Raw genomic sequence first — 26256 nt, 5'->3', positions numbered from 1 at the left:
GCTGGTGAAGAGAGGTAGTGAAATTGATTGGGTTGGGAAGAACCTGTCATCTGAACAGGTGGAGCCTGATTGGACACCCGGAATCACTGAGTGGATATAAGGAAGCCGACGCCCTGCAGGGGTGCTGGTGATTCTTTCTGCTCTGAGCTCTTGCAACCAGTTTAGTCCTGTCTACTGAAAGCTAAGTTTTTGCTCTCTTATTTTTTCATGAGATTTTGTCTGTTTGCTTAGTGTTTTGTGTTCAGCCTGCCTTTGTTGAGACGGGCTGAGCTCCATTTTTGTCTCTGATCAAGTTGATCTCTTTGCTCAGTCTTCAGAATATACCTGAGTGCTGATATAGTTATTTTGAAGTCTAGTGACTTCAGGGCCTTTTTCTATCAGACGTGTTGGACATTACTTTTGGCAGAATTTTTGCGGATTGCAGCCAGCATCTTTTCTGTCCTTTCCTATTTAGTTAGTTGGGCCCCATCGTTTGCTCAACCTGTCTTTCTGTCTGTGTTTGTGTTTTCATCTGCTTTTCACCGACAATACATGTTGGGGGCTGTCAAAGACGAAAGAATCTAATTAAAAAAAATATTGGAGAAAGAGAAACCAATCACAAACTAAAATGTTTCTATACTAATGCACAAAGCATGGGCAACAAACAAGGAGAATTGGAACTACTAACACAGGAAAAGAAATATGATGTCATTGGAATCACTGAAACTTGGTGGGACAATACACATGATTGGAATACAAGACTAGAAGGATACAACTTATTTGCAAGAAACAGACTTGATAAACGAGGAGGGGGTGTCGCATTGTATGTTAGAAATGCGTATATCTGCACAGAGATTGAAGCTTCAGAGACTGGGAGTTCTGTGGAAACTGTTTGGGTAAGAATACAAGGACAGAACAATGGAAAGGACACCATTGTAGGCATTTACTACAGGCCGCCTGTGCAAGCTGAAGATATGGATGAACTCTTTATGCATCAAATGGCCAAGTTCTCCAAAAAATATGACATAGTTGTCATGGGAGATTTCAACTATCCAGACATTTGTTGGGAATCTCTCTCAGGCAAAACTAACAGGTCAAGGAAATTCTTATCCTCTCTTGCTGACAACTTTATCTTCCAAAAGGTAAAGGAGAAAACAAGGGGAACTGCTACCTTGGATCTAATCCTTATAAACAGGGAGGAAATGGTTGAGGAGGTAAAAGTGGCTGGGACCCTAGGAGGTAGCGACCATGCTATTTTAGAATTTTGGATAACTAGAGGCGGAAGACCTGTGAAGACTCAGACGTCAAGGTTAGATTTCAGAAAGGCAGATTTTAAGGGATTCAGAAAGAGAATTGGAGGGATCCAATGGCTGGATATCCTTAAAGACAAAAATGTCCAGGAAGGATGGGAAATCTTGAAAAATGAAATTCTCAAAGCACAGTTGTTAACAATTCCGAAAAGAGGGAAGAATAGGAAGCATTTAAGGAAACCAGGATGGATGAACACAGAACTTAAGCACATGCTAAAAAGGAAGCAAAAAATGTTTATAAAATGGAAAGAAGGAGGCATATCTAAAGAAGAATATAATGCTGTCTGCAGAACCTGCAAGGCACAAATCAGATTATCTAAAGCTGAAAAAGAATTGAGGCTTGCAAGAGATGTCAAAAGCAATAATAATGGATTTTGGGGATATGTCAAAAGTAAAAGAAAAGTCAAAGATGCTATAGGATTTTTACAGGATGAAAATGATGAAATGGTAAGACAGGATGTTGAGAAGGCTGAACTTTTAAATTCCTATTTTGCATCTGTTTTCTCTCAGAAAGGAAATGTAACATCAACTGTTATTCACTGTCCTATTAAGGGAATAGAAGAATCCAGGATATCTATAAACAGAAAGATAGTGAGGAAACACTTAGCTAACCTAAATGAATTCAAGTCTCCAGGTCCAGATGAATTACACCCCAGAGTACTGAAGGAGATAGCAGAAGAAATTTTTGAACCCCTCTCCATAATCTTTGAAAATTCTTGGAGAACAGGAGAAGTGCCAGAAGACTGGAGAAGAGCAAATGTTGTTCCTACCTTCAAAAAGGGGAAGAAGGTGGACCCAGGCAACTATAGGCCGGTGAGTCTGACTTCTATACCAGGAAAGATCTTTGAACAAATTATTAAACAACATGTATGTCAATACCTGGATAAGAATGAAGTGATTAAACAGAGTCAGCATGGGTTTGTAACTAATAAGTCATGTCAGACTAATTTAATTTCCTTCTATGATGGTATTACTGATTGGGTGGATCAAGGAAATGCTGTAGATATAGTATATCTTGACTTCAGCAAAGCATTTGACAAAGTCTCTCATACAATCCTTATTGAAAAAATGACTAAGTATGGAATGGACAAGGCAACTGTTAGGTGGATTCATAACTGGCTTAGTGATCGGACCCAAAGAGTGGTCGTAAATGGCTGCACATCCAGTTGGAAGAATGTCTCAAGTGGGGTACCACAGGGCTCTGTCCTGGGCCCTGTATTGTTCAACATCTTTATCAATGATTTAGATGAAGGAATTGAGGGTAAACTGATTAAATTTGCTGATGACACAAAGCTAGGAGGGATAGCTAATACTAGAGAAGAGAGAGAGAGGATTCAAAAAGATTTAAATAAACTGGAGAAGTGGGCAGCAACTAACAGAATGGTTTTTAACAGGGAGAAATGCAAAGTACTACATCTGGGCAATAAAAATGAAAAAAGCATATATAGAATGGGAGGAATAGGGCTAAGTGACAGCACATGTGAAAAAGACTTGTGTATACTAATAGATCACAGACTGAATATGAGTCAACAGTGTGATGCAGCAGCAAAAAAGGCAAATGCAATTCTAGGATGTATTAACAGAAGCATACAGTCTAGATCACGTGAAGTCATTATTTCCCTCTACTCCTCTTTGGTCAGACCTCATCTGGAATATTGTGTCCAATTTTGGGCACCACATTTTAAAAAAGACATCAACAAACTGGAGCAAGTTCAGAAAAGAGCGACCAGAATGGTGACCGGTCTGCAAACCCTGTCTTATGAGGAAAGGTTGCAGGATTTGGGAATGTTTAGTTTGCAAAAGAGAAGACTGAAAGGAGACTTAATAGCTGTCTACAAATATCTAAAGGGCTGTCACATTGTAGAAGGATCAACTTTATTCTCATTTGCACAAGGAAAGACTAGAAGCAATGGGATGAAGCTGAATGGGAGGAGACACAGATTAGATATTAGAAAAAACTTTTTGACAGTTAGAGTGATCAATGAGTGGAACAGGCTGCCACGAGAAGTGGTGAGTTCTCCTTCAATGGAAGTCTTCAAACAGAGGCTGGACAGACATCTAACTGGGATGATTTAGCGAATCCTGCTTTGAGCAGGGGGTTGGACCAGATGGCCCAGGAGGTCCCTTCCAACTCTACGATTCTATGATTCTATTGCTTTGGGGTCTGCTCTGGGGCAGTTTAGATTTCCCCTTTCTTTCTTTAGGCTTATTTACTTCTCCGGCTGTGAACGAGGGGTCTAGGGCACCGTAGGAACCCCCATGGCTACTGTTAGTTGTGGTGAATAGGATCAGGGGTCTGCAATCCGATAGCTACCAACCTCTCCGGTTTTCAGGACTTAGCTTGTATTTTTGTTTTTTCCTCCTTCGGTGACTCATTCATAACGGGTGCCAAAGTGGAGGATACAGGCTACCAAGTCTGCCCCTTCCCTCTTCCTCCTTTTTTGGCAATTCAGGGAATCTCCTCCTCAGAACTGCACCCACCACCTTCCTGTACCTCACGCCATGATGGGTCAAGGACCTCATCATCTACACTACCCTCTTCAAATGACTGCTTCTCCTGGGTAGTCTCGACAGCACAGTGCGTACCAGAAAGTGGCACCTGAGTCTCATCATCAGATGCATACTGAGGTGTGCTGACCATAGGCACTGGCCCACCTGCCTCTTCAGATTCAGAGAGACAAAGCTGTTGTGCATCACTGCATACTACCTCTTCTTCAAATTCTTGAATGCTGCTTGGCTGGCCCCCTCTTTCCAAGTCAACAGATTCAGAGAACAGAAGTAGAGATGGCTCCTGTCCAGGGCTCTCTGACTGCCTGGGCAATTTGGCAAGTGGTGAACAGACAGATGGGTGCTCTTCAGTGCTCTGGACCTGAGAGGATCTGGAACTAATTGAAGTCGATGCGTTAGCTGCCATCCAACCAACAACGGCTTCAATTTGTTCGTCCCACAGCAGTGGGGTACGGCGAGCTCCTACAAAGCTGCGCATAAAGGACTGTTCCCTGGTAAAACTGGGGGATGCTGAGTCCCTGGTGCCCTCAGCAGGCAGACAATCCCCACGTCCTCTCCCTGCAGAAAATCCACGTGCCTTACTCCCTGCCTTCTTCATCTTGGTAGACTCATAAAGATAGGCAGAAAAGTACTAAGGGCTTAGTGTGCTTATTCCTTAACAGCTGCTAACAGGTATAAGAAACACTAATTTTATAAAGTGTGGACTAGACTTTAATATGAGCTAATGTGGCCTACACAACTGTAAAGTGGAGTGTTTGGTGAACTTTATTAACTTTTTTTTCACAAAAAGACACTGGATGTGCCCAAAGATGTAAAACCAATAGTATCACAAACTTTTTGTAGCTATTACAATGCAGGAAGGTAACCTACAATGCAATAGATGAGGCTCCAAAAAATAGGCTAATACTAATCTGGCTGGGGCTGCAGGGCACAAGCCAGCAGAAAGGCTCCTCTATCTACTCCTATATAGTGTTTGCAAATATTCTAGCTGGAAACGGATGGAACCACACTAATAGGAGAAATCAGGAAAAATGAGCAGCACTAATGCAAAAAAGGACAATGTATGAGGCAGTGACGCATGCTGAGCTGACTACAACCGGAGGTGGCTGCAGAACACACTACAGCGTGAGCTGCACTCACACACAGAGACCTCGCAGACAGTCGTGAACAGCGGTGCAAGGCAAAAGAAAGCTTCTCACACAGCGGTTGCTAAAGTAGCCTGGGTAAAGCACAATAAAGCAAATCGCTAGCTCAAACTGTCCTCAGAGTCAGAACAGCAGCGTCCTGTCCCTAAGTAAATTCACAGCAGAGTGAACCCAAAATGGCGGCGGCTGCTTTTATAGTGCATCATGACATCAATTCAGCAGCCAATCACAGCCATGCCATTAGTTAACATGCCTAACTAGCATAACAGGATGTGCCCACACTTCTTAGTATTCCTCATTGGCTGAATAAAATCAAACTGGCTCATTGCATTATAGGAACTTCTGATTCTGGTATTCGATATTCTAAAAGTATCGGAACTCCGATACTGCGAATATCGGCCGATATCGGAATGCAGTATCGGAATGCTCAACACTAATCACAATCTATATTAAAAATAATATTTAGAAATCTTGCAATTTTCACATTGGTCACAGGGTGTTTTTAGACTCCAACTTCCAGTTGTTTCTGGAAGCAGAACTTGAGTGAGGATCCACTTAAGGTTAGCTAGACAATTACTTATGACATCCAGCAAACATTTATAAGAAGATAGAATTACAGGAAATTAGTGTTCTGCTACAGGTTAAGTTGACAATTCATCTAAGCCTATAGAAAAAAAAAATTCTTACATTTTTCCAAAAAGTTCTCTTTTCACTTACCTCTGTCAGTTTTTGTAGTTGCCATGAACATTACAGGTAATCCAATTGCTGAAGAAAGGATCCAGTTGCAAACATTAACAATTTTGGCATTTCGTGGCGTCCTGAAGTCAAGAGCTTTTACTGGATGACAAACTGCTATATACCGATCTACACTCATTGTAGTCAGAGTGAAAATACTTGTGAACATATTATAGTAGTCTATTGATATAACAATTTTACATACAATATTACCAAAGGGCCATGTTCCCATAAGGTAGTTTACACTTTGAAAGGGCAAAGTACTAGTTGCAAGGGCATCTGCTAGCGCAAGATTAAAAATGTAGATATTGGTGGCTGTCTTCATTTTAGTGTACCTATAAAATAAAAAAATGATCTGTTAGTTTTTAATATTTTTTTTATTATTGCCAAGAAAAGCCTTCTTTACCAGTTTACTGCTATTAGGTCACAAGTACTTCCTACAAATAATATTTTGTCTATAAAATTCTTCAGATTATAGTATATGTGCGTATTTATTATATGAAAAATATTAGAAAAAAACAATAATTTGCCCCAACACTAATAGCATATAAAGCTATATATTGTATATCTTTACTTCAAATCAATTTATTTTTTTTGACAATAGTTTTGAAATAGCGTCTATATTTATGTGCATGCCACGGTATGAATCAATTTACAAAAATGCCACAAAATTGATCCAACACAAACAATTTATATATCTATGTTCTGTATAACTCTATTTTAAACTATTTAAATTTGGGTCATATTAATAAATCAATTTAAACTATGTGTATGTCATGTATTAATTTTCGTACATTGTATATATTGAAATCTTGGTCCCTTAATGAAGCCATGAATACAGCAAAACTTTTTAGGAAATTGATATGTAATGTCTTTCATAAGCATGTTCAATCCCACAGTATTACTATTCTGAGATGGAGTAGAGATGGCATCCAAATGAGCGCAACAGTGTAGGACCTTGTTGTGATTACTCTTTGGAATCTTACAGATAAGGTCTAAAGGCTAAATAAGTCATTGAGTGACAAAAATAGATTTATTGTTGACTGATTTAAAAATTACAACATTGATTTTCAACCGTTATCAGTGGTCTTCATCAGGCTTATGCCAACAGATAGATTCTTACATATTTTCTGCAAGGAAGTGACATTTACATAATTGATGACATGATGCAAAACACCTTGCCCAAACCACTATTAAACCTGCTCCCTTTTACACTGGCTGACAAGTGAGCATAACCCTGCAATCCTTCAGATACACAACCAAAAAGCACAAGCTGCATTCACGGTCACTAGGGCAGTCCCTTTAAGATGACTCTGGTTGATGACCCTGGAATTAGATGCAAACCTGTCAAAGGCTAAGGACGCTAGTCACGAGTGAATTCTATTGTATTTTTAAATTGCAGTGTCTCACCTATGAATAACTCTGAAAAGACAAGTTGTGCACCACTTTCCATCCAGCATCCAGGCTCTAAAAGAAGACATTCTTGAAGAATGGAAAAACACAGGTGTTGTAACAAGCCAAGAAGACTTCTTGCTGTCCTTAAAAACCACTGAGGTCATAAAAATACTAGATGTAATAGTTTTTTATATAGGATATATTCATCAACTAATAAAAGTTATTTTATTGACCTTACTTTGATGTTAAGGATTAAAAACTGTTTCATGAGTGAGCTATTCACAAAAGTCTTACTTTTGAAAGGAGTTTGTTTTCTTTTATCCTTTGCATACTATTTATTGTGTTCCTAAAATTTGAGTCACAAGTTCGAAAGCTCACAACTGAGAATGCATTAACTGTTCAATAAAGCAAGATTGCTATCGGGAACTCAATCCATTAATTCATCCAAAATTGGATCTTCCTATTTAGCAATTATTTTCTATTAGTTTGAATTAAAAAAATCAATCATGTGCTAACATTTGCATGGCACCGACTGCTGTATTACTTACAATTATTTTAGTAATTGCAAATCCATTCTTTCTCAATCTAAAACTAATAAACAAATACAATTAGCAGTATCCAGACGTACTAGAGCTGAGTTTGTCAAAGTGGCAGGGCTGCACTTGCCACTTAGTGTCACTTATCCTGATATAACAATGTACTTGTAGTATTTCAAGGAACTGCTCAACTCTTTGCTCAACGTAGACAAGAATCAATAAAATAAAAAAATAGCCATGAGTGCATCTGTATTTAACATACACTATGTATCCACTTTTCCCTGAAGTAACAATATTGATTAATTTTGGGAGGACACTTCTCAACTTAAAAGGACTCTGTAAGAAAAGTAAAAATGTCTTTTTACTGACCTGTGATATGCACGTTGGGGCATGTAGCCACAGTCCAGGCAGGATCCCTCACAAAATGGGTAATTAGCCTTTTACTAACCATAATCATGTTACATATATAGCGTGCACCAGAAATGTAATGTACCCTCTAAAACAGACACCACATCATAGCATTTCCGTTGGATACGTCAAGCCATAATTTGATATAAATAAAAGAAGGAATGCTAGCACAGTAAACACTGGTGTCTCTTGTATAGGTTTATACAATTAATTGGTGGTCCCCATCAGCATCATGTTATCCTGACCTGGCCTCTTGCCACTGTTCTTTTGTTTCACCTATGGATCAAAACTTCTTGTACCCATATGAATTTTTATACTGTGTATGTAAATTTTTAACATTTTTTGGAATAATAAAATCTTTATAATTTTTGTGTATTATGACTCAGATTCTCTTTTTCTAGAAAAAAAAATGCGATGCAAAGCAGACATGAAGGAAATGTTATTTACTAATGTTTTTGTGTGGTATGACTGTCTGGATTAAAGTAATAATCATTCAAAGATTGAAAATTGCTATTTTTGTTTTTAATTTTGTCAAATTTCTGATATTTTTATAACTAAAAGCAAAACATATCCTAAGTTTGCCATTATCATAAAGTATGATGTGTCATGGAGAAAAGCAATCTCAAAATCAATGGGATATGTTGAAGCATTCCAGAATTATTGATATTCAAAGTGACAGTAGTCAGATTAACAAAAAATGGCCTGGTCACTAAGGGGTTAAGCTTTGCACTGTACACACAGCCTTCTTAATGCCCAAGTGACATGAACCAACCATGCTACGGGAAAACAGATGGTAACCAACAGCCTATTAATTTCATACTGCAGTTTTAGAAAAAGGTATGGTAATCAGTAATAAATAACAGGCCATTTAATCACACATAGAAGTATCAGACGTGTTAAGCTTCTTAAATTGTAGAAACGGTCAAAAAGTACGCCTTTTGGGGGCAGATGCTTGCCTTGTTGTTTATAAACAGGGGTGTACATTGAAGAAGACTTGGCTTTTTCACATGCGAAAAGCAAAACTTATCTTTGCTTGGGAAATATCAAGAGTTGTGCTATTTTGAATGTGAAGAACTAATGGCTATGAGTGAAAAAATTATAGCTTTTATTATTAGATATTTTTGACAATTAGAAAGACTTTTTATCAAACTGTCCCAAAATAATCAATTATTTTAGAGAGCAGAATCAGATTAGCTTTCAAAGTGAAGAAAAAAGGTCTATCACCAAGCCTTCCAAATGTTAGTTGATTAATGCTTCTGTACCATAAAGAGAGTACAGTTCTCAGCATCAGTACTGTCTGGCACTATAACACACAGTTAGCGGATGTGTAGCTGTGCAGTGGCAGCGGCAGATGCCATATGGTAGAGAATTGGATTGGGGCAGGTAAAGAGATGTGTTGCAGACTAGCTCCAGCAATGGCCGCACTGGCAGAAGCAGTACGGTCTAAAACTATAAAGCAGTGGTTAGTTAGATTATATGGCTGTGCAGTGGCAGCAGCATAAACTGCACAGTTAGGGCAGGGTCAGGTAAGGCCTGTTTCACACTTCAGTTTTTTTGTGTCAGTTAAATTCCGCCAAAATGGTGTAAAACGGATACGTTGCTAACTGATGCGAACGGATGCCACCTGACTGTTTTTTTTTTGACGGATCCAATGAATGAAGAATTTTAAAGGAACCACAGCCCGGGAAGGAGAGAGAGAGAGAGAGAGAGAGAGAGAGAATTTTTCATTCCTCCGGGCATGCACACTATAAAATGCGGATCCTGCAGCAAAAAAAGCGTTGCATGGTCCGTCCAGGCATGTCGGCGGGCGCAAAAAAATTGACGAATCCGCAAAAAAATGGATCCAACGGATGGCCATCCATCAAGATCCGCCGGCAATGCAAATCAATGGGGAAAAAAACGGATCCGCCAAAAAAAATGGTGGATCCGTTTTTTTTTGCAAAACGGCGGATTTTGACTGATGGTCAAAAATGGAAGTGTGAAACAGGCCTAAGGAGTTGTGTGATGTTTTAGGGTCAGCAGTATAAGTCCCAACAGCATCATCACTGCATTATAGATGACATGGACATCTGTGGTTTGATTTCTTTGCCTGTGTGGATTGGATGGGTTGTTACCGACATCAGGTAAGAATTTAATGTCAAGATTAGCTTTAGAAATATATTTACTTGGTGACATATTCAATACTTATTTCACCTGCTGTTGGGTCACAACTGGAAAAAACATTTGGGAGCACCATGCAGTATTGTTGTGAGGTATATGTTGCACCATTAATAAATTGAACAATTAAAACATGTATTTTAAAACTAACAATGTTTGTGCAGCTTTGAGTTGTGCAAAAATATTGCAACATATCAAGCAGTTTTAAGTGAAAATTGTATAAAACCACTCCTGTGTCTCCATTCAATGTCAGCAAGCAGTTAATCCTGAATGCTATCTCTGTGTTTTCAACTCTGCAAGCTTATATCTGGTAACCAGCTTTTCCAATCTCTGCTCTGAATCCACTCCTATGTCTCCATTCAATGTCAGCAAGCAGTTAATCCTGAATGCTATCTCTGTGTTTTCAACTCTGCAAGCTTATATCTGGTATATAGTTTTTTCAACTTACTCTGCTCGTCCCCTTATGTTGTGAGGTCAAGAAACTTTTCAAAGTGCTTTATGATCCATGTAGTGCTGGACATGTGTTTATTTGACCACAACATTTTATTGGGTCCTGGTGTCTCAATTTAGTGTGATTGATTAACGAGAAGAGAGAGAGCCAACAAAAAAAAAAAAAAAACTTAGCCTTAGCCTCCTATATATTCAGACATAGTTTGGGGAAAGCATTTATGCAGGGGGCATTTTCTGCACACTTTATCGAAGTACAGTTTATCAAAGTACTGGCAGTTATAACATGGCAGTTAGACAGGGCAGGAGACAGGTAAGACATTTATATACATCTACTTCCTTTACATTTGGAGCACATCAAATATATACCATATGCATTTGTGTAATTTTTATCCTGGCCGCTGCATTCACACACATCCACCGCCCTGGCATTAACTCTCTACACTCCATCCATATTGGCCCCTCACTTCTTTCCTCTCCTATGTATAGCACTCACGCTCTTTTCACATTGTTAAATTGCACAGATCCAGTCAGTCCCACCATTCAACATCAGAGACGCTCTCACAAATCACTTAACCATCTGCTCACTATTTCTATCCTCCTTCTCCTAGTCGCAGGAGACATTGCTCCCAACCCTGGTCCACCATGTTATAGAAAGTCAAACCCCCCGACTGCTACACTCAGAAACCCCTCTAATCTTATTAATATTCCCTGCATGCCATCTGTCTCTCTTAATTGTGCACTTTGGAACTCTCGCTCAGTGTGTAACAAACTCTCCTTCATCCATGACTACTTCCTTTCTAATTCTCTTAACCTCCTGGCTCTTACTGAAACCTGGATCCAGCAGTCAGACACTACCGCTGCTGCTGCTCTTTCATATGGGGGGCTACACTTCTCTCATACCCCAAGATCAGACAATAGAGCTGGTGGAGGCGTTGGTCTGCTCCTATCACCAAAATGTACCTTTCAGGTTATCCCTCAAGTACCTTCACTTGTCTTCCCTTCTTTTGAGGTCCATGCCATCAGACTCTACACCCCCTTCTCCATGCGAGTGGCGGTGGTATATCGTCCTCCCGGCCCCTCCCATCAGTTCCTGGATCATTTTGCCACTTGGCTTCCGCATTTTCTCTCCTGTGACATCCCTACCCTCATCATGGGAGATTTCAACATCCCCATTGCTCTTCCCCTCTCACCATCTGCTACTCACCTTTTATCTCTAACCTCCTCATTTGGCCTTTCGCAGCTTACTAATTCTCCAACGCATGAAGACGGAAACTCCCTCGACTTGGTCTTCTCTCGGCTTTGTGCAGTGGATGATTTTGCAAACTCCCCTCTCCCGCTCTCTGACCACAATCTTCTTTCATTCTCTATTAAGAAATGCCAAGCTGCTCAGGTCACCCCCACTGTCCAGACTTATAGAAACATACAGGCCATTAACACCCAGAAACTTAGAAAGAACTTGCAGTCTTCATTGGCCCCTATCTCCTCCCTCTCATGTCCTGATTCTGCATTGAAGCATTACAATGAAACACTTCAAACTGCCCTGGATGAATTTGCACCCCCTATAAATAGAACACCACAACGCAGACGGCGACAACCCTGGCACACGGTGCAAACACGTTTCCTGCAACGGTGCTCCAGGTGCGCCGAACGTCTGTGGAGAAAATCCAATCTACACGAAGATTTCATCCATTTTAAGTTTATGCTTAGAACATACAACACTGCCCTTCACCTCTCCAAACAAACCTATTTCAACACCCTCATCATCTCACTGTCCAATAACCCGAAACATCTCTTTGACACTTTTCATTCTCTACTCAATCCAAGAGTACAGGCCCCAACCACGCAGCTCCGAGCTGACGATCTGGCCAATTACTTCAAAGAAAAAATTGACCATATTCGACAGGAAATTATCTCACAGTCACCTCATACCATGCACTGTCCTCCCTCCCCCACTGCATCTAACTCACTCTCTGATTTTGAACCAGTCACAGAAGAAGTAAGAAGGCTCCTTGCATCTTCTCGCCCAACTACTTGCACCAGTGACCCATTTCCGTCACATCTCCTCCAGTCCCTTTGCCCTGCTGTCACCCCTCACCTAACTAAAATATTTAACCTCTCTCTCTCTTCTGGTATTTTTCCCTCCTCATTTAAGCATGCCATCATACATCCACTACTTAAAAAACCATCCCTCGACCAAAACTGTGCCGCTAACTATAGACCTGTCTCTAATCTTCCCTTCATCTCTAAACTCCTGGAACGCCTGGTCCACTCCCGTCTTATCCGCTATCTCTCAGAAAACTCTGTTCTAGACCCTCTCCAATCCGGTTTCCGCTCTTTACACTCCACTGAAACTGCCCTCACTAAAGTCTCTAATGATCTGCTAACAGCTAAATCAAATGGTCATTACTCCATGCTAATTCTCTTGGATCTCTCTGCAGCATTCGACACTGTGGATCACCAGCTCCTCCTCACTATGCTCCGTTCCATTGGCCTCAAGGACACCGTTCTCTCCTGGTTCTCCTCCTATCTCTCCGACAGCTCCTTTACTGTATCTTTTGCCGGTTCCTCCTCCTCTCACCTTCCCCTTACTGTTGGGGTCCCCCAAGGATCGGTTCTAGGCCCCCTCCTCTTCTCCTTGTACACTGCCCCTATTGGTCAAACAATCAGTAGATTTGGTTTCCAGTACCATCTCTATGCTGATGACACCCAATTATACGCTTCTTCTCCTGACATCACGCCAGCCTTTCTAGAAAACACCGGCGATTATTATTATTATTATTATTATTATAAAACACTCCAGGATAAATGGACCCATAAATGGTTAAAAAGAAGTTCCAATTGCAGCTCTAAATGTTTTTTTAGACAGACATTTTTGATGTCCATTTTTCTGGCTGAAAAATTTTGGCATGAATTTTTAAGAACAGAGCCGATTCTGACACATATTTTCAGCGTTGTTTTTAATGACGTGGTGTGTAGCAATGTGAATTGCTTTGGGCCACATTTGCATAGCAAAAACCTCATCATAACATTCAGTAGAAAACTGAAATTTCCATATGGAAAATGCACTAAATTATGCTTTTGCTAAATTACAACAAAACTCTAGAAAAAACAGGGTGTACACTATAACATGGGATGAATAGGAAGCCTGAGCTTACATTTGGCTGGAATAGAATGCAGACACATTGTTGCATTTAGAATAGTTCATAGATGCTATTTGTAAAGCCCCTAACGTGTCTGAATAAAGAAAACTCCCTTCATGTAACCCCAGATTGCAAATTACACCCCTCTGGGAATTAAATTATGGGTTCCATTAATATTTTGACTCCACGGGTCTTTTCAAGAAATAAGCACTAGTTGGGGTTGCAGAGTTTAAGCTGCAAATATGCCAACTTAGTGCCCATCATCATTTTTGCCAACCTGGAATCAGCAGTCCAGCACCCTGTATATTGTCAAGTGTGCTCTCCTCAATACAGTACCAAACATGCGAGTGCTTACTGGGGTGCTCAGAAAAGAGGTTAAGCATTAGGAGCGCGGATTTCACTTGATTTTTTTATGAAGCTATGCCACTTTTCCGGAATCCTTGTGTCATTAGTAATGTGGAGACCCCCTGTTTTTTGTTCAAATATGCCAGACCTAAGTGGGGATTGTTTTTGGTAGGTTGAGTTGAACATTTAATTAATGCCATTTTGGGGCACCTACTATTTTGAATCGATTTTAAGGCTGACGTTAACATCTGTGGAGTACTAAATCTCCAAAATATGTGATTCAGTCAGAACCCCTGGCAGAACCATAATGAAGTAGAACTATAATGAAGTCACTCCAGGGAGTAAAGTTATTATGTCACCCATCATTCTCCTCACTGTGTGATGCAATAGCAGCTGGGCCCCAATGAAAGTACTCAGGATTGCCATCTTTGCACCTCTACGAAGCTTAGCCTGTTGGTTAAAGCTTGGCCACATAAGCATCATAGATCACAGTGCCCTTGATGAACTAAAACAAATATGTAAAAAATAGTTACATTTTTTTCAAACATGTACCCTAAAATGGTATCAATAAAACCTAGTGCCTGCTACAAAAAACAAGCCCTTGTACAGTTCCATTTATGTAAAAAAAAATCTCGGCTTGCATTTTTTTTTAAATATAAAATCTAAAAGTTTGATTGCACCATAATCATACTGACATGCTGAACTATGTTACCAGGCTATTTATCCCACACACTGAACAACTTAAAACAAAATCCAAAAAATAATGCTAGAATTGTGCTTTCTTTACTAGTTAACCTTGCTTAGATTTTTTTCTTGTACTATTTTTAAGTAAATTAGATGGTAAATTGAAAGTTGCAATTTAAAAAAAAACTTGTCTTAGGGTGAGTGCACACAGTGTGGATTCAGCTGCGGATTTTTCCGCGCAGATTTGCAGGTAAATCCGCAGGTAAAGTGACCTGCGGTTTATCTGTGGATTTGCCTGTGGTTTGACACCTGAACAATGGAACAGGTGTCAAACCACTGCGGAATCCGCAGAAAGAATTGACATGCTGCGGATTTAAAAGCGCAGCAAATCCACGCGGAAAAATCCGCAGCATCTGCACTGCGGTTTTGAAATTCCATTGCTTTGCATTGTACTGTACAATGTCTGTGGAACTGCTGCGGATCCGCAAGGCCAAATCCACTGCAGATCCGCAGCAGAATCCGCAGCATGTGCACATACCCTTACAAAAACAAGTCCTTGTACTAAGTCATCAAAAAGATAAAAATTGAAGAAAAAATGCAAAATATTAAATTTTCTCTTAGAGGAAGAGATTAAATAAAACAACCGCTGAATGGCTCAATATAATTCAATTGTTGGTTCAATTTCAGAACAGAAATTCACACAGTGATTCAATTACACTTTCAACCAATTAAATGCATCAGAAATGAGAACCAGCAATGGCTTTGTAAGTTGCAGGCTTTGATGGTGAAGGACAAAGGTAAGGTGGAAATATTAGAGCCATTATTCTATTATAATTTAAGAGGCATCCATATGTAAATTTATACTCAAATTAATTTTACAGCATAAGATACAGTTGTGGCCAAAAGTATTGACACCCCTGCAATTATGTCAGATAATACTCAGTTTCTTCCTGAAAATGATTGCAAACACAAATTCTTTGGTATTATCTTCATTTAATTTTTCTTAAATAAAAAAACACAAAAATAATTGTCCTAAAGCCAAACTGGATATAATTCCACACAAAACATAAAAAAGAGGGTGGACAAAAGTATTGGCACTGTTCGAAAAATCATGTGATGCTTCTCTAATTTGGGTAATTAACAGCACCTGTAACTTACCTGTGGCACCTAACAGGTGTTGGCAATAACTAAATCACACTTGCAGCCAGTTGACATGGATTAAAGTTGACTCAACCTCTGTCCTGTGTCCTTGTGTGTACCACATTGAGCATGGAGAAAAGAAAGAAGACCAAAGAACTGTCTGAGGAATTGAGAAACCAAATTGTGAGGAAGCATGAGCAATCTCAAGGCTACAAGTCCATCTCCAAAGACCTGAATGTTCCTGTGTCTACCATGCGCAGTGTCATCAAGAAGTTTAAAGCCCATGGCACTGTGGCTAACCTCCCTAGATGTGGACGGAAAAGAAAAATTGACAAGAGATTTCAACGCAAGATTGTGCGGATGTTGGATAAAGAACCTCGACTAACATCCAAACAAGTTCAAGCTGCCCTGCAGTCCGAGGGTATAACAGTGTCAACCCGTACTATCCGTCGGCGTCTGAATGAAAAGGGACTGTATGGTAGGAGACCCAGGAAGACCCCACTTCTTACCCCGAGACATAAAAAAGCCAGGCTGGAGTTTGCCAAAACTTACCTGAAAAAGCCTAAAACGTTTTGGAAGAATGTTCTTTGGTCAGATGAGACAAAAGTAGAGCTTTTTGGGCAAAGGCATCAACATAGAGTTTACAGGAGAAAAAAAGAGGCATTCAAAGAAAAGAACACGGTCCCTACAGTCAAACATGACCGAGGTTCCCTGATGTTTTGGGGTTGCTTTGCTGCCTCTGGCACTGGACTGCTTGACCGTGTGCATGGCATTATGAAGTCTGAAGACTACCAACAAATTTTGCAGCATAATGTAGGGCCCACTGTGAGAAAGCTGGGTCTCCCTCAGAGGTCATGGGTCTTCCAGCAGGACAATGACCCAAAAGACACTTCAAAAAGCACTAGAAAATGGTTTGAGAGAAAGCACTGGAGACTTCTAAGGTGGCCAGCAATGAGTCCAGACCTGGATCCCATAGAACACCTGTGGAGAGATCTAAAAATGGCAGTTTGGAGAAGGCATCCTTCAAATATCAGGGACCTGGAGCAGTTTGCCAAAGAAGAATGGTCTAAAATTCCAGCAGAGCATTGTAAGAAACTCATTGATGGTTACCGGAAGCGGTTGGTCGCAGTTATTTTGGCTAAAGGTTGTGCAACCAAATATTAGGCTGAGGGTGCCAATACTTTTGTCTGGCCCATTTTTGGAGTTTTGTGTGAAATGATCAATGTTTTGCTTTTTGCTTCATTCTCTTTTGTGTTTTTTCACTTAAGACAAATTAACTGAAGATAATAATACCAAAGAATTTGTGTTTGCAATCATTTTCAGATAGAAACTGAGTATTATCTGACAGAATTGCAGGGGTGTCAACACTTTTGGCCACAACTGTACCTATGTAATAATTAGAGTTGAGAGAATTTGTCTTGGTCCCTGCTTATTCGGCAAGCTATAGCCCAATAAGCTGCAGTGGGAACCCAAATACATGGAGCGTGCCGGCCGATTAGTTGATCGGCACAGCAGCTGGATGTGTCACAGCTGTGTTACTGTCACAACACCTGTATGGAGAGCCTGTGTGTTGGGCTCTCCATGCATGTGTTGTGACAGTGACACAGCCCCGACATATGCAACTGTGGTGCTGATCAGCCAACGCACTCCATGTATTCAGGTTCCCTCTGCAGCTTATTTGGTAAGCGCTATAGCTTCTCAAATAAGTAGGGATTTGAACAAATTCACTAAACTCTAGTAATAATATCTTCACATCTGTCTATCTGTAGATTATAATTTACAATGGGAACATATTACAATTGCTGAACAAAATGTCACTGAGGACATTTTGCAGGATTTACTTAGGAACCTTTTTTGCAAGGTAATTATGCCATTAAATGTTTTCTAAAAAAAGTCGATTAAAGAGCTCCTCTAAAATACACATGGCATATATAATTGTAAAGGTTTCCATTCATTACATTACAAAGAGGTTAAAGGCATGTACCATACCACACAATATAATAGTGTTGCAACATTAACAGACATTTGTGTAATTACTACAGATGTAGCTAAAAATAAAAGTACAGATGTCAAATTAGTGGAAATATCCACTAGAGGAAATATCATCTGGTATGATCATAACTATTGAGCTGGTATTTATGTGACAAAAACCTGGATGCTTTGCACATACAGTATTTATCCTGGAAAAAATACAAGATATAATATTGTATATTATATCACAAATGTAAAACAGAGTTCATGTGATGGCTAAAAAGGCTAATGCATCACCATGCTGTTCTTTGACATTAATGTGGCATGTACTTGTGATGTCCTAAATTTGCCAATTTAACTCCTTAATGACCATCAATATGCATTAAAAAAAGCGTCCATTAAGGGGCCTTATTCCCCGTTTTCAACAGACAATTGGGAATAAGGTAATAGCACCCACCGGCACTGGAAAATCTCTGGGGTTTCAGCTACTTTAGGCAGCTGAGACCTTGGAGAACACGATCTGAGCTGTTTTTCTCTGGTCCCCGATCATGTGATCGCTGTTATTCAATGAATAACAGCGATCACTTAAAAAAATGTGCCATGTATTAAAAACATTTCTCTCTTCTGACATGATATTCATGTTTTAGGAGGTCCTCAAGCCCCCCCTGGTACCTTTGCTACCCACTGGTCCCTCCAGCTCTGTCATCCAGTCTTCCGCCTCATAGAATTGTAGAGTTGGAAGGGACCTCCTGGGCCATCAGGTCCAACCCCCTACTCAAAGCAGGATTCGCTAAATCATCCCAGTCAGATGTCTGTCCAGCCTCTGTTTGAAGACTTCCATTGAAGGAGAACTCACCACTTCTTGTGGCAGCTTGTTCCACTCATTGATCACTCTAACTGTCAAAAAGTTTTTTCTAATATCTCCTCCCATTCAATTTCATCCCATTGCTTCTAGTCTTTCCTTGTGCAAATGAGAATAAAGTTGATCCTTCTACAATGTGACAGCCCTTTAGATATTTGTAGACAGCTATTAAGTCTCCTCTCAGTCTTCTCTTTTGCAAACTAAACATTCCCAAATCCTGCAACCTTTCCTCATAAGAAAGGGTTTGCAGACCGGTCACCATTCTGGTTGCTCTTTTCTGAACTTGCTCCAGTTTGTTGATGTCTTTTTTAAAATGTGGTGCCCAAAACTGGACACAATATTCCAGATGAGGTCTGACCAAAGAGGAGTAGAGGGAAATAATGACTTCACGTGATCTTGACTGTATGCTTCTGTTAATACATCTGAGAATTGCATTTGCCTTTTTTGCTGCTGCATCACACTGTTGACTCATATTCAGTCTGTGATCTATTAGTATGCCCAAGTCTTTTTCACATGTGCTGTTGCTTAGCCCTATTCCTCCCATTCTGTATATGCTTTTTCATTTTTATTGCCCAGATGTAGTACTTTGCATTTTTCCCTGTTAAAAACCATTCTGTTAGTTGCTGCCCACTGCTCCAGTTTATTTATATCTTTTTGAATCTTCGCTCTCTCTTCTCTAGTATTAGCTATCCCTCCTAGCTTTGTGTCATCAGCAAATTTAATCAGTTTACCCTCAATTCCTTCATCTAAATCATTGATAAAGATGTTGAACAATACAGGGCCCAGGACAGAGCCCTGTGGTACCCCACTTGAGACATTCTTCCAACTGGATGTGCAGCCATTTACGACCACTCTTTGGGTCCGATCACTAAGCCAGTTATGAATCCACCTAACAGTTGCCTTGTCCATTCCATACTTAGTCATTTTTTCAATAAGGATTGTATGAGATACTTTGTCAAATGGTTTGCTGAAGTCAAGATATACTATATCTACAGCATTTCCTTGATCCACTCAATCAGTGATTCCGTCATAGAAGGAAATTAAATTAGTCTGACATGACTTATTAGTTACAAACCCATGCTGACTCTGTTTAATCACTTCATTCTTATCCAGGTACTGACATACATGTTGTTTAATAATTTGTTCAAAGATCTTTCCTGGTATAGAAGTCAGACTCACTGGCCTATAGTTGCCTGGGTCCACCTTCTTCCCATTTTTGAAGATAGGAACAACATTTGCTCTTCTCCAGTCTTCTGGGACTTCTCCTGTTCTCCAAGAATTTTCAAAGATTATGGAGAGGGGTTCAACAATTTCTTCTGCTATCTCCTTCAGTACTCTGGGGTGTAATTCATCTGGACCTGGAGACTTGAATTCATTTAGGTTAGCTAAGTGTTTGCTCACTATCTTTCTGTTTATAGATATCCTGGATTCTTCTATTCCCTTAATAGGACAGTGAAGAACAGTTGATGTTACATTTCCTTTCTGAGAGAAAACAGATGTAAAATAGGAATTTAAAAGTTTGGCCTTCTCAGCATCCTGTCTTACCATTTCATCTTTTTCATCCTGTAAAAATCCTATAGCATCTTTGACTTTTCTTTTACTTTTGACATATCCCCAAAATCCTTTATTATTGCTTTTGACAACTCTTGCAAGCCTCAATTCATTGTCAGCTTTACTAATCTGATTTGTGCCCTGCAGGTTCTGCATACAGCATTATATTCTTCTTTAGATATGCCTCCCTCCTTCCATTTTATAAACATTTTTTCTTCCTTTTTAGCATGTGCTTAAGTTCTGTGTTCATCCATCCTGGTTTCCTTAAATGCTTCCTATTCTTCCCTCTTTTTTTGGAATTGTTACAATTGTGCTTTGAGAATTTCATTTTTCAAGATTTCCCATCCTTCCTAGACATTTTTGTCTTTAAGGATATCCAGCCATTGGATCCCTCCAATTATCTTTCTGAATCCCTTAATATCTGCCTTTCTGAAATCTAACCTTGACGTCTGAGTCTTCACAGGTCTTCCTCCTCTAGTTATCCAAAATTCTAAAATAGCATGGTCGCTACCTCCTAGCCTTCCTGAAAAATATCGGCTGGCACTCAGCAATAGCAGGGATTTTCCTATTGGTTTAATTTGATTACTGTGATCCTCTTAGATTACGTTTTATTAAATAATTTATTTCTTTTGTTCTTTGCAAGGTTGGTGTTAGAGTTAGGATTGAGGCTGGAGTTAGGCTACGTGCACACGTTGCGGATTCTGCTGCGTTTCCGCAGTGGTTTTGGCAATGCGGAAACGCAGCAGTTCCGCTGACCATGTACAGTACAATGAAACCCTATGGGGCTTCAAAAACGCTGTGCTAACGGTGCGGATTTTTCCGCGTGGTTTTGCTGCGGTTTACAAACCACAGCATGTCAATTGTTTGTGCGGATTCCGCAGCAGTTTCATACCTTTACCATAGCAGAGGTGTGAAAGCGCAGGGCAAAACCGCAGACCAAACCGCAGGTCACTTTACCTGCGGTTTTACCTGCGTTTCCACGCGGAAAAACCTGCAGTGGAATCCGCAATGTGTGCATATAGCCTTAGGGTTGAAGTTGGGGTTGGTCATAGGATTAGGGTTGTGCTTAGAGTTATCATAGAATCATAGAATCGTAGAGTTGGAAGGGACCTCCTGGGCCATCTGGTCCAACCCCCTGCTCAAAGCAGGATTCGCTAAATCATCCCAGTCAGATGTCTGTCCAGCCTCTGTTTGAAGACTTCCATTGAAGGAGAACTCACCACTTCTCGTGGCAGCCTGTTCCACTCATTGATCACTCTAACTGTCAAAAAGTTTTTTCTAATATCTAATCTGTGTCTCTTCCCATTCAGTTTCATCCCATTGCTTCTAGTCTTTCCTTGTGCAAATGAGAATAAAGTTGATCCTTCTACAATGTGACAGCCCTTTAGATATTTGTAGACAGCTATTAAGTCTCCTCTCAGTCTTCTCTTTTGCAAACTAAACATTCCCAAATCCTGCAACCTTTCCTCATAAGACAGGGTTTGCAGACCGGTCACCATTCTGGTTGCTCTTTTCTGAACTTGCTCCAGTTTGTTGATGTCTTTTTTAAAATGTGGTGCCCAAAACTGGACACAATATTCCAGATGAGGTCTGACCAAAGAGGAGTAGAGGGAAATAATGACTTCACGTGATCTAGACTGTATGCTTCTGTTAATATAGTTGGACTTAGGGTTAGTTTTGGGCTAAGGTTAGAGTTGGGACTGGGTTAGGGTTGGGTTAGGATTTTTTCAAAACTTAAAATAAAAATGATGACAATATGATGTCTAGTGTTGAGTGTAAGTGCTCGCTACTCAAGTTTGTATCGGGGTTACTCGAGCACCCGCGATACTTGGTGCATACTTCAACACCTTGATGCAAACTCGAGTAGTGAGCACTTGCTCTCAACACTAATGACAACAGTCAATATGACGACCGAATGTTATCAAATTCTATGTAGTACCTTTGGGTTAAAAATCCTCGCTATACCCCTGGATAAAATCCGTGAGTGATTTGGTTTCTAAAATGAAATCACTTAGGAGATGTTTCCACTCTTAGGCACATCAGTGGCTCTCCAAATGTGACATGGCATCCACTATCGATTCCAGCCATTTTTACATTCAAAAAGTGAAATACTGTAGTTCTGCTTCCCTGCCGTGTGCCCAAACAGTAGTTATCCCCCATATATAGGGTATCGGCATACTCAGGAGAAATTGCACAATGCATTTTGGGGTTCATTTTTTGTTATTATCATTGTGAAAGTTAAAAAAATTGGGGCAAAAGTAAAATTTTTATGAAGAAAAGTAAAATTTTGTAGGAAAACTGAGAAATCTCTGATCAAGTTTGAACCTTTCTAATTTCCTAAAAACAAAAAATTATATTTCAACAATTGTGCTGATGTAAATTAGACGTGGGAAATGTTATTTATTAATTATTTTGTGTGTTATAACTCTCTGATTTAAGGGTACAAAAAGTTTAAAAATTGTGAACATTTTCATTTTTTTCTCATTTTTTATATTTTCATAAATATATGCAAAAAATATCGACCATAATCTATCACTAAAATTAAGTAGAACATGTCACGAAAAAAAAAAATCTCAGAATCACTGGGATACCTTGAAGCGTTCCTGAGTTATTACCACATAACGTGACACTGGTCTGATTTAAAAGAAAAATTGGCCTGGTCATTAAGGTCAAAATTAGCTCTGTCACTAAGGAGTTAAAACAGGTGTGCCAAAACAGACTTGCTCTGTTAAAAGTCTCAATTTACTCTAATAACACAGGTGTGTAAACAGATAAAATTGATTAAAAAGTGAGAGGTGATTTCTAGAAAATTTTGATCCCTATACTCAGTTAAAATTTTGAAAAAATTCCATCACATACAGTTTTTTAACAAACACAGACTCCGTAGGCTTTTTCTTGCACCAAACTTTGATCCCTTTTTTGACTTTTGGTCAATGATTTTGGTGTCATTTCATTGGGTAGAAATTAATGGACACTGTGCTGCGATTGCCTGCTTGCTTCCAAAGATGTGGTGGTGTCCATAGCATCAAATCATAGCATATCTTCCACCTCAGAAATATAAGAAATAAAGCTGAGCTGTGATTGGTTGTTATGGACAGCAAAGACAGCTTTTTCTTTAGTCACAGTTCATAACAGTGTGGTGGTGTCAGTCAGATCACAGCTTTCATTTTGCCTCAGCAGTGTAAGTCTAAACTATGATTGATTGCTATGGGGAGCAAAAGAAGATTTTATTTTAGATAGAGTTCATAAGAGTGTGGTGGTGCGCTTCCTTTCAGTTTTTAGTGGTTATGGTAGGTTAAGCTTCTGTCTCTGACAACGTGATTGAAATGGCTACAAGTCGATGTCGTTATTCACCCGACAACTTTTGTTACATTTGGGGTTGTCTTGCAGTTAAGAAACAAAGAAGGAACATTAAGGCTGTGTGCCCACGTAGCGATTTTTAAGCGTTTTTGCCGTGATTTTCAGCGTGAAAACGCTGCAAAAACATTTAAAAATCGTGTACACAACGCCCCCCATGCAATCCTATGGCATTCCGCACATGCTGTGCTAATGCTGCGCTTTTTTCTGCGGCGGAATCGCATCTCGGAAAAAATCGCAGCATGGTCATTCTTTTGTGCAGAATCGCAAAGAATTGCCGCGATTCCGCACCCATAGGAATGCATGAGAATCGCTTACTTCCCGCATGTGGCTATGCCCACTATGCGGGAAGTTAAGCGTCTCATGTGCGGTTGGTACCCACGGTGTGGAGGAGAGGAGACTGTCCTCCAGGCCCTGGGTACCATACCGCTGTAAAAAAAGAATAAAAAATAAAAAATCGGGGTATATTTACCTTCCGGCGTCATGCGCTGCATTCCCGGCATCAGCGTTCACAGTAATGCCTTGCGGCAAGGTCCTGTGATGACGTAGTCTCGCGTGACTCTAGCGGTCTCGCGAGGTCGCTATAGTAACGCGAGACCAACGTTATCACAGGTCTCGCAAGGCATTACTGGGAACGCTGAGGCCCGGGAATGCAGCGCAGGACGTCGGAAGGTAAATATACCCCGATTTTTTATTTTTTTATTATTTTTTACATTCTACGTTTTACTATTGTTGCTGCATAGGCGGCCTCAATAGTAAAAAGCTGCTCACACTTGTCAAACACTATGTTTGACGAGTGTGACCAACCTGTCAATCACTTTCCAAGCGATGCTTCAAATCGCTTGGAAAGTGCTTGAATATCGCACGCGAAAATCATGGCAAAATCGCGAACATAATCGCGGTAAAATCGCGATGAAATTGCGTGGAAAAAAAACGCGCGATTTCTGGGAAGGAATCCGGTTTTTAGTGTCTGGAATAAAACGCTACGTGGGCACATAGCCTTAAGATATTGTTACAAAAGTGTATTATGCTTACTTTGGTGTAAAACTAGGTGATCAGGACAAGTCGTGGGCTCCACATGTAATGAGTTTTGTTTGTGTAGAAGAACTACAACATTGGTCTAAAGTGAAAAAAGAGAGCTTTAGTTTTGGCATGCCTATGAGTTTGGGGGGAGCAACAAAATCATAGTGATGATGCCACTTTCAAATATGCAACAAGGAGGAATTCATAAGGAAATTATATACCTGGGCCTCCCATCAGCGAATCACCCTGTGCCTCACGGTCCAGGATTACCTGTCCCTTCCCCTCCAGAGAAACTTGAAGAGACACCTGATTCAGAAGATTCAGAATATGAAGAGCAGGATTCTGACAAAGACTTTCATGCTAATCCCAATGAGCCACAGCTTTTTTCACAGCTCAAACTAAATGATTAAGACAGGGACTTAGGCTGGTTTCACATTTGCGTTTTTTAGCGCTGGAAAAAAACGCATACCTGCGCATGCGTTTTTCCCCTATATTTAACATGGGTGCGCATACCTGCGCGCTGGTAAGCGCACGTATGCGATTTTCATGCACTGCGTTTTTTTGGGGTGTGCGTTTGTATTTTCCAGACGCAGCATGTTGCATTTTTTGGCCCTGCAAAAAAGCGCATGCGCACGTATGCGCACGTTTTGCGCTAAAATTGGCCATTATAGCCTATGGATGCGCATATGTGCGCACTGGCATGCTCATGTATGCGTTTTTTTGCACATGCGTTTTTTTTTTTACCATTAGTTTAGACAATGGAATTTAGGGGTTTGGGTAAAGTTAGGGTTAGTTAAGGGGGTTTAGGGTTAGGGTTAGGGTCAGGGTTAGGGTTAGGGTTAGGGTTAGGGTCAGGGTTAGGGTCAGGGTTAGGGTTAAGTATGGTTTGGTTAAGGGTTAGGGTCAGGGTTAGGGTCAGGGTTAGGGTTAAGTATGGTTTGGTTAAGGGTTAGGGTTAGGGTTAGGGTCAGGGTTAGGGTTAGGGTTAGGGTCAGGGTTAGGGTTAGGGTTAGGGTTAGGGTCAGGGTTAGGGTTAAGTATGGTTTGGTTAAGGGTTAGGGTCAGGGTTAGGGTCAGGGTTAGGGTTAAGTATGGTTTGGTTAAGGGTTAGGGTCAGGGTTAGGGTTAGGGTCAGGGTTAGGGCTAGGGTTAGGGTTAGGGTTAGGGTTAGGGTCAGGGTTAGGGTTAAGTATGGTTTGGTTAAGGGTTAGGGTCAGGGTTAGGGTCAGGGTTAGGGTTAAGTATGGTTTGGTTAAGGGTTAGGGTCAGGGTTAGGGTTAGGGTTAGGGTTAGTTAGGGTTTGGGTTAGGGTTAAGTATGGTTTGATTAAGGGTTAGGGTCAGGGTTATTGTTAGGGTTAGGGTCAGGGTTAGGGTTAGGGTTAGGGTCAGGGTTAAGGTCAGGGTTAGGGTTAGTTAGGGTTTAGGGTTTGGGTTAGGGTTAAGTATGGTTTGGTTAAGGGTTAGGGTCAGGGTTAGGGTTAGGGTCAGGTTTAGGGTTAAGGGTTAGGGTCAGGGTTAGGGTTAGTAAAGTCATGGTTTGGGTTAGTGTGAGGGGCCA

General features: G+C 40.3%; 1 protein-coding gene across 1 annotated transcript in view; it reads right to left on the bottom strand.

Annotated features, from left to right (window-relative positions):
- OPRM1 (opioid receptor mu 1) overlaps positions 1 to 26256 on the bottom strand; it is a 231025-nt gene that overhangs the window by 44847 nt on the left and 159922 nt on the right. Inside the window, exon 2 of the mRNA XM_073557705.1 lies at positions 5660 to 6012. Coding sequence (XP_073413806.1) covers positions 5660 to 6012 — 353 coding nt within the window. The remainder of the gene's footprint in view (positions 1 to 5659; positions 6013 to 26256) is intronic.

This window comes from Dendrobates tinctorius, unplaced genomic scaffold (genome assembly GCF_039654945.1).
Source record: "Dendrobates tinctorius isolate UK_male_01 unplaced genomic scaffold, ASM3965494v1 ptg000250l, whole genome shotgun sequence".
Taxonomy (NCBI): Eukaryota; Metazoa; Chordata; class Amphibia; order Anura; family Dendrobatidae; genus Dendrobates; species Dendrobates tinctorius.
This window is presented reverse-complemented; position numbering and strand designations above follow the sequence as displayed.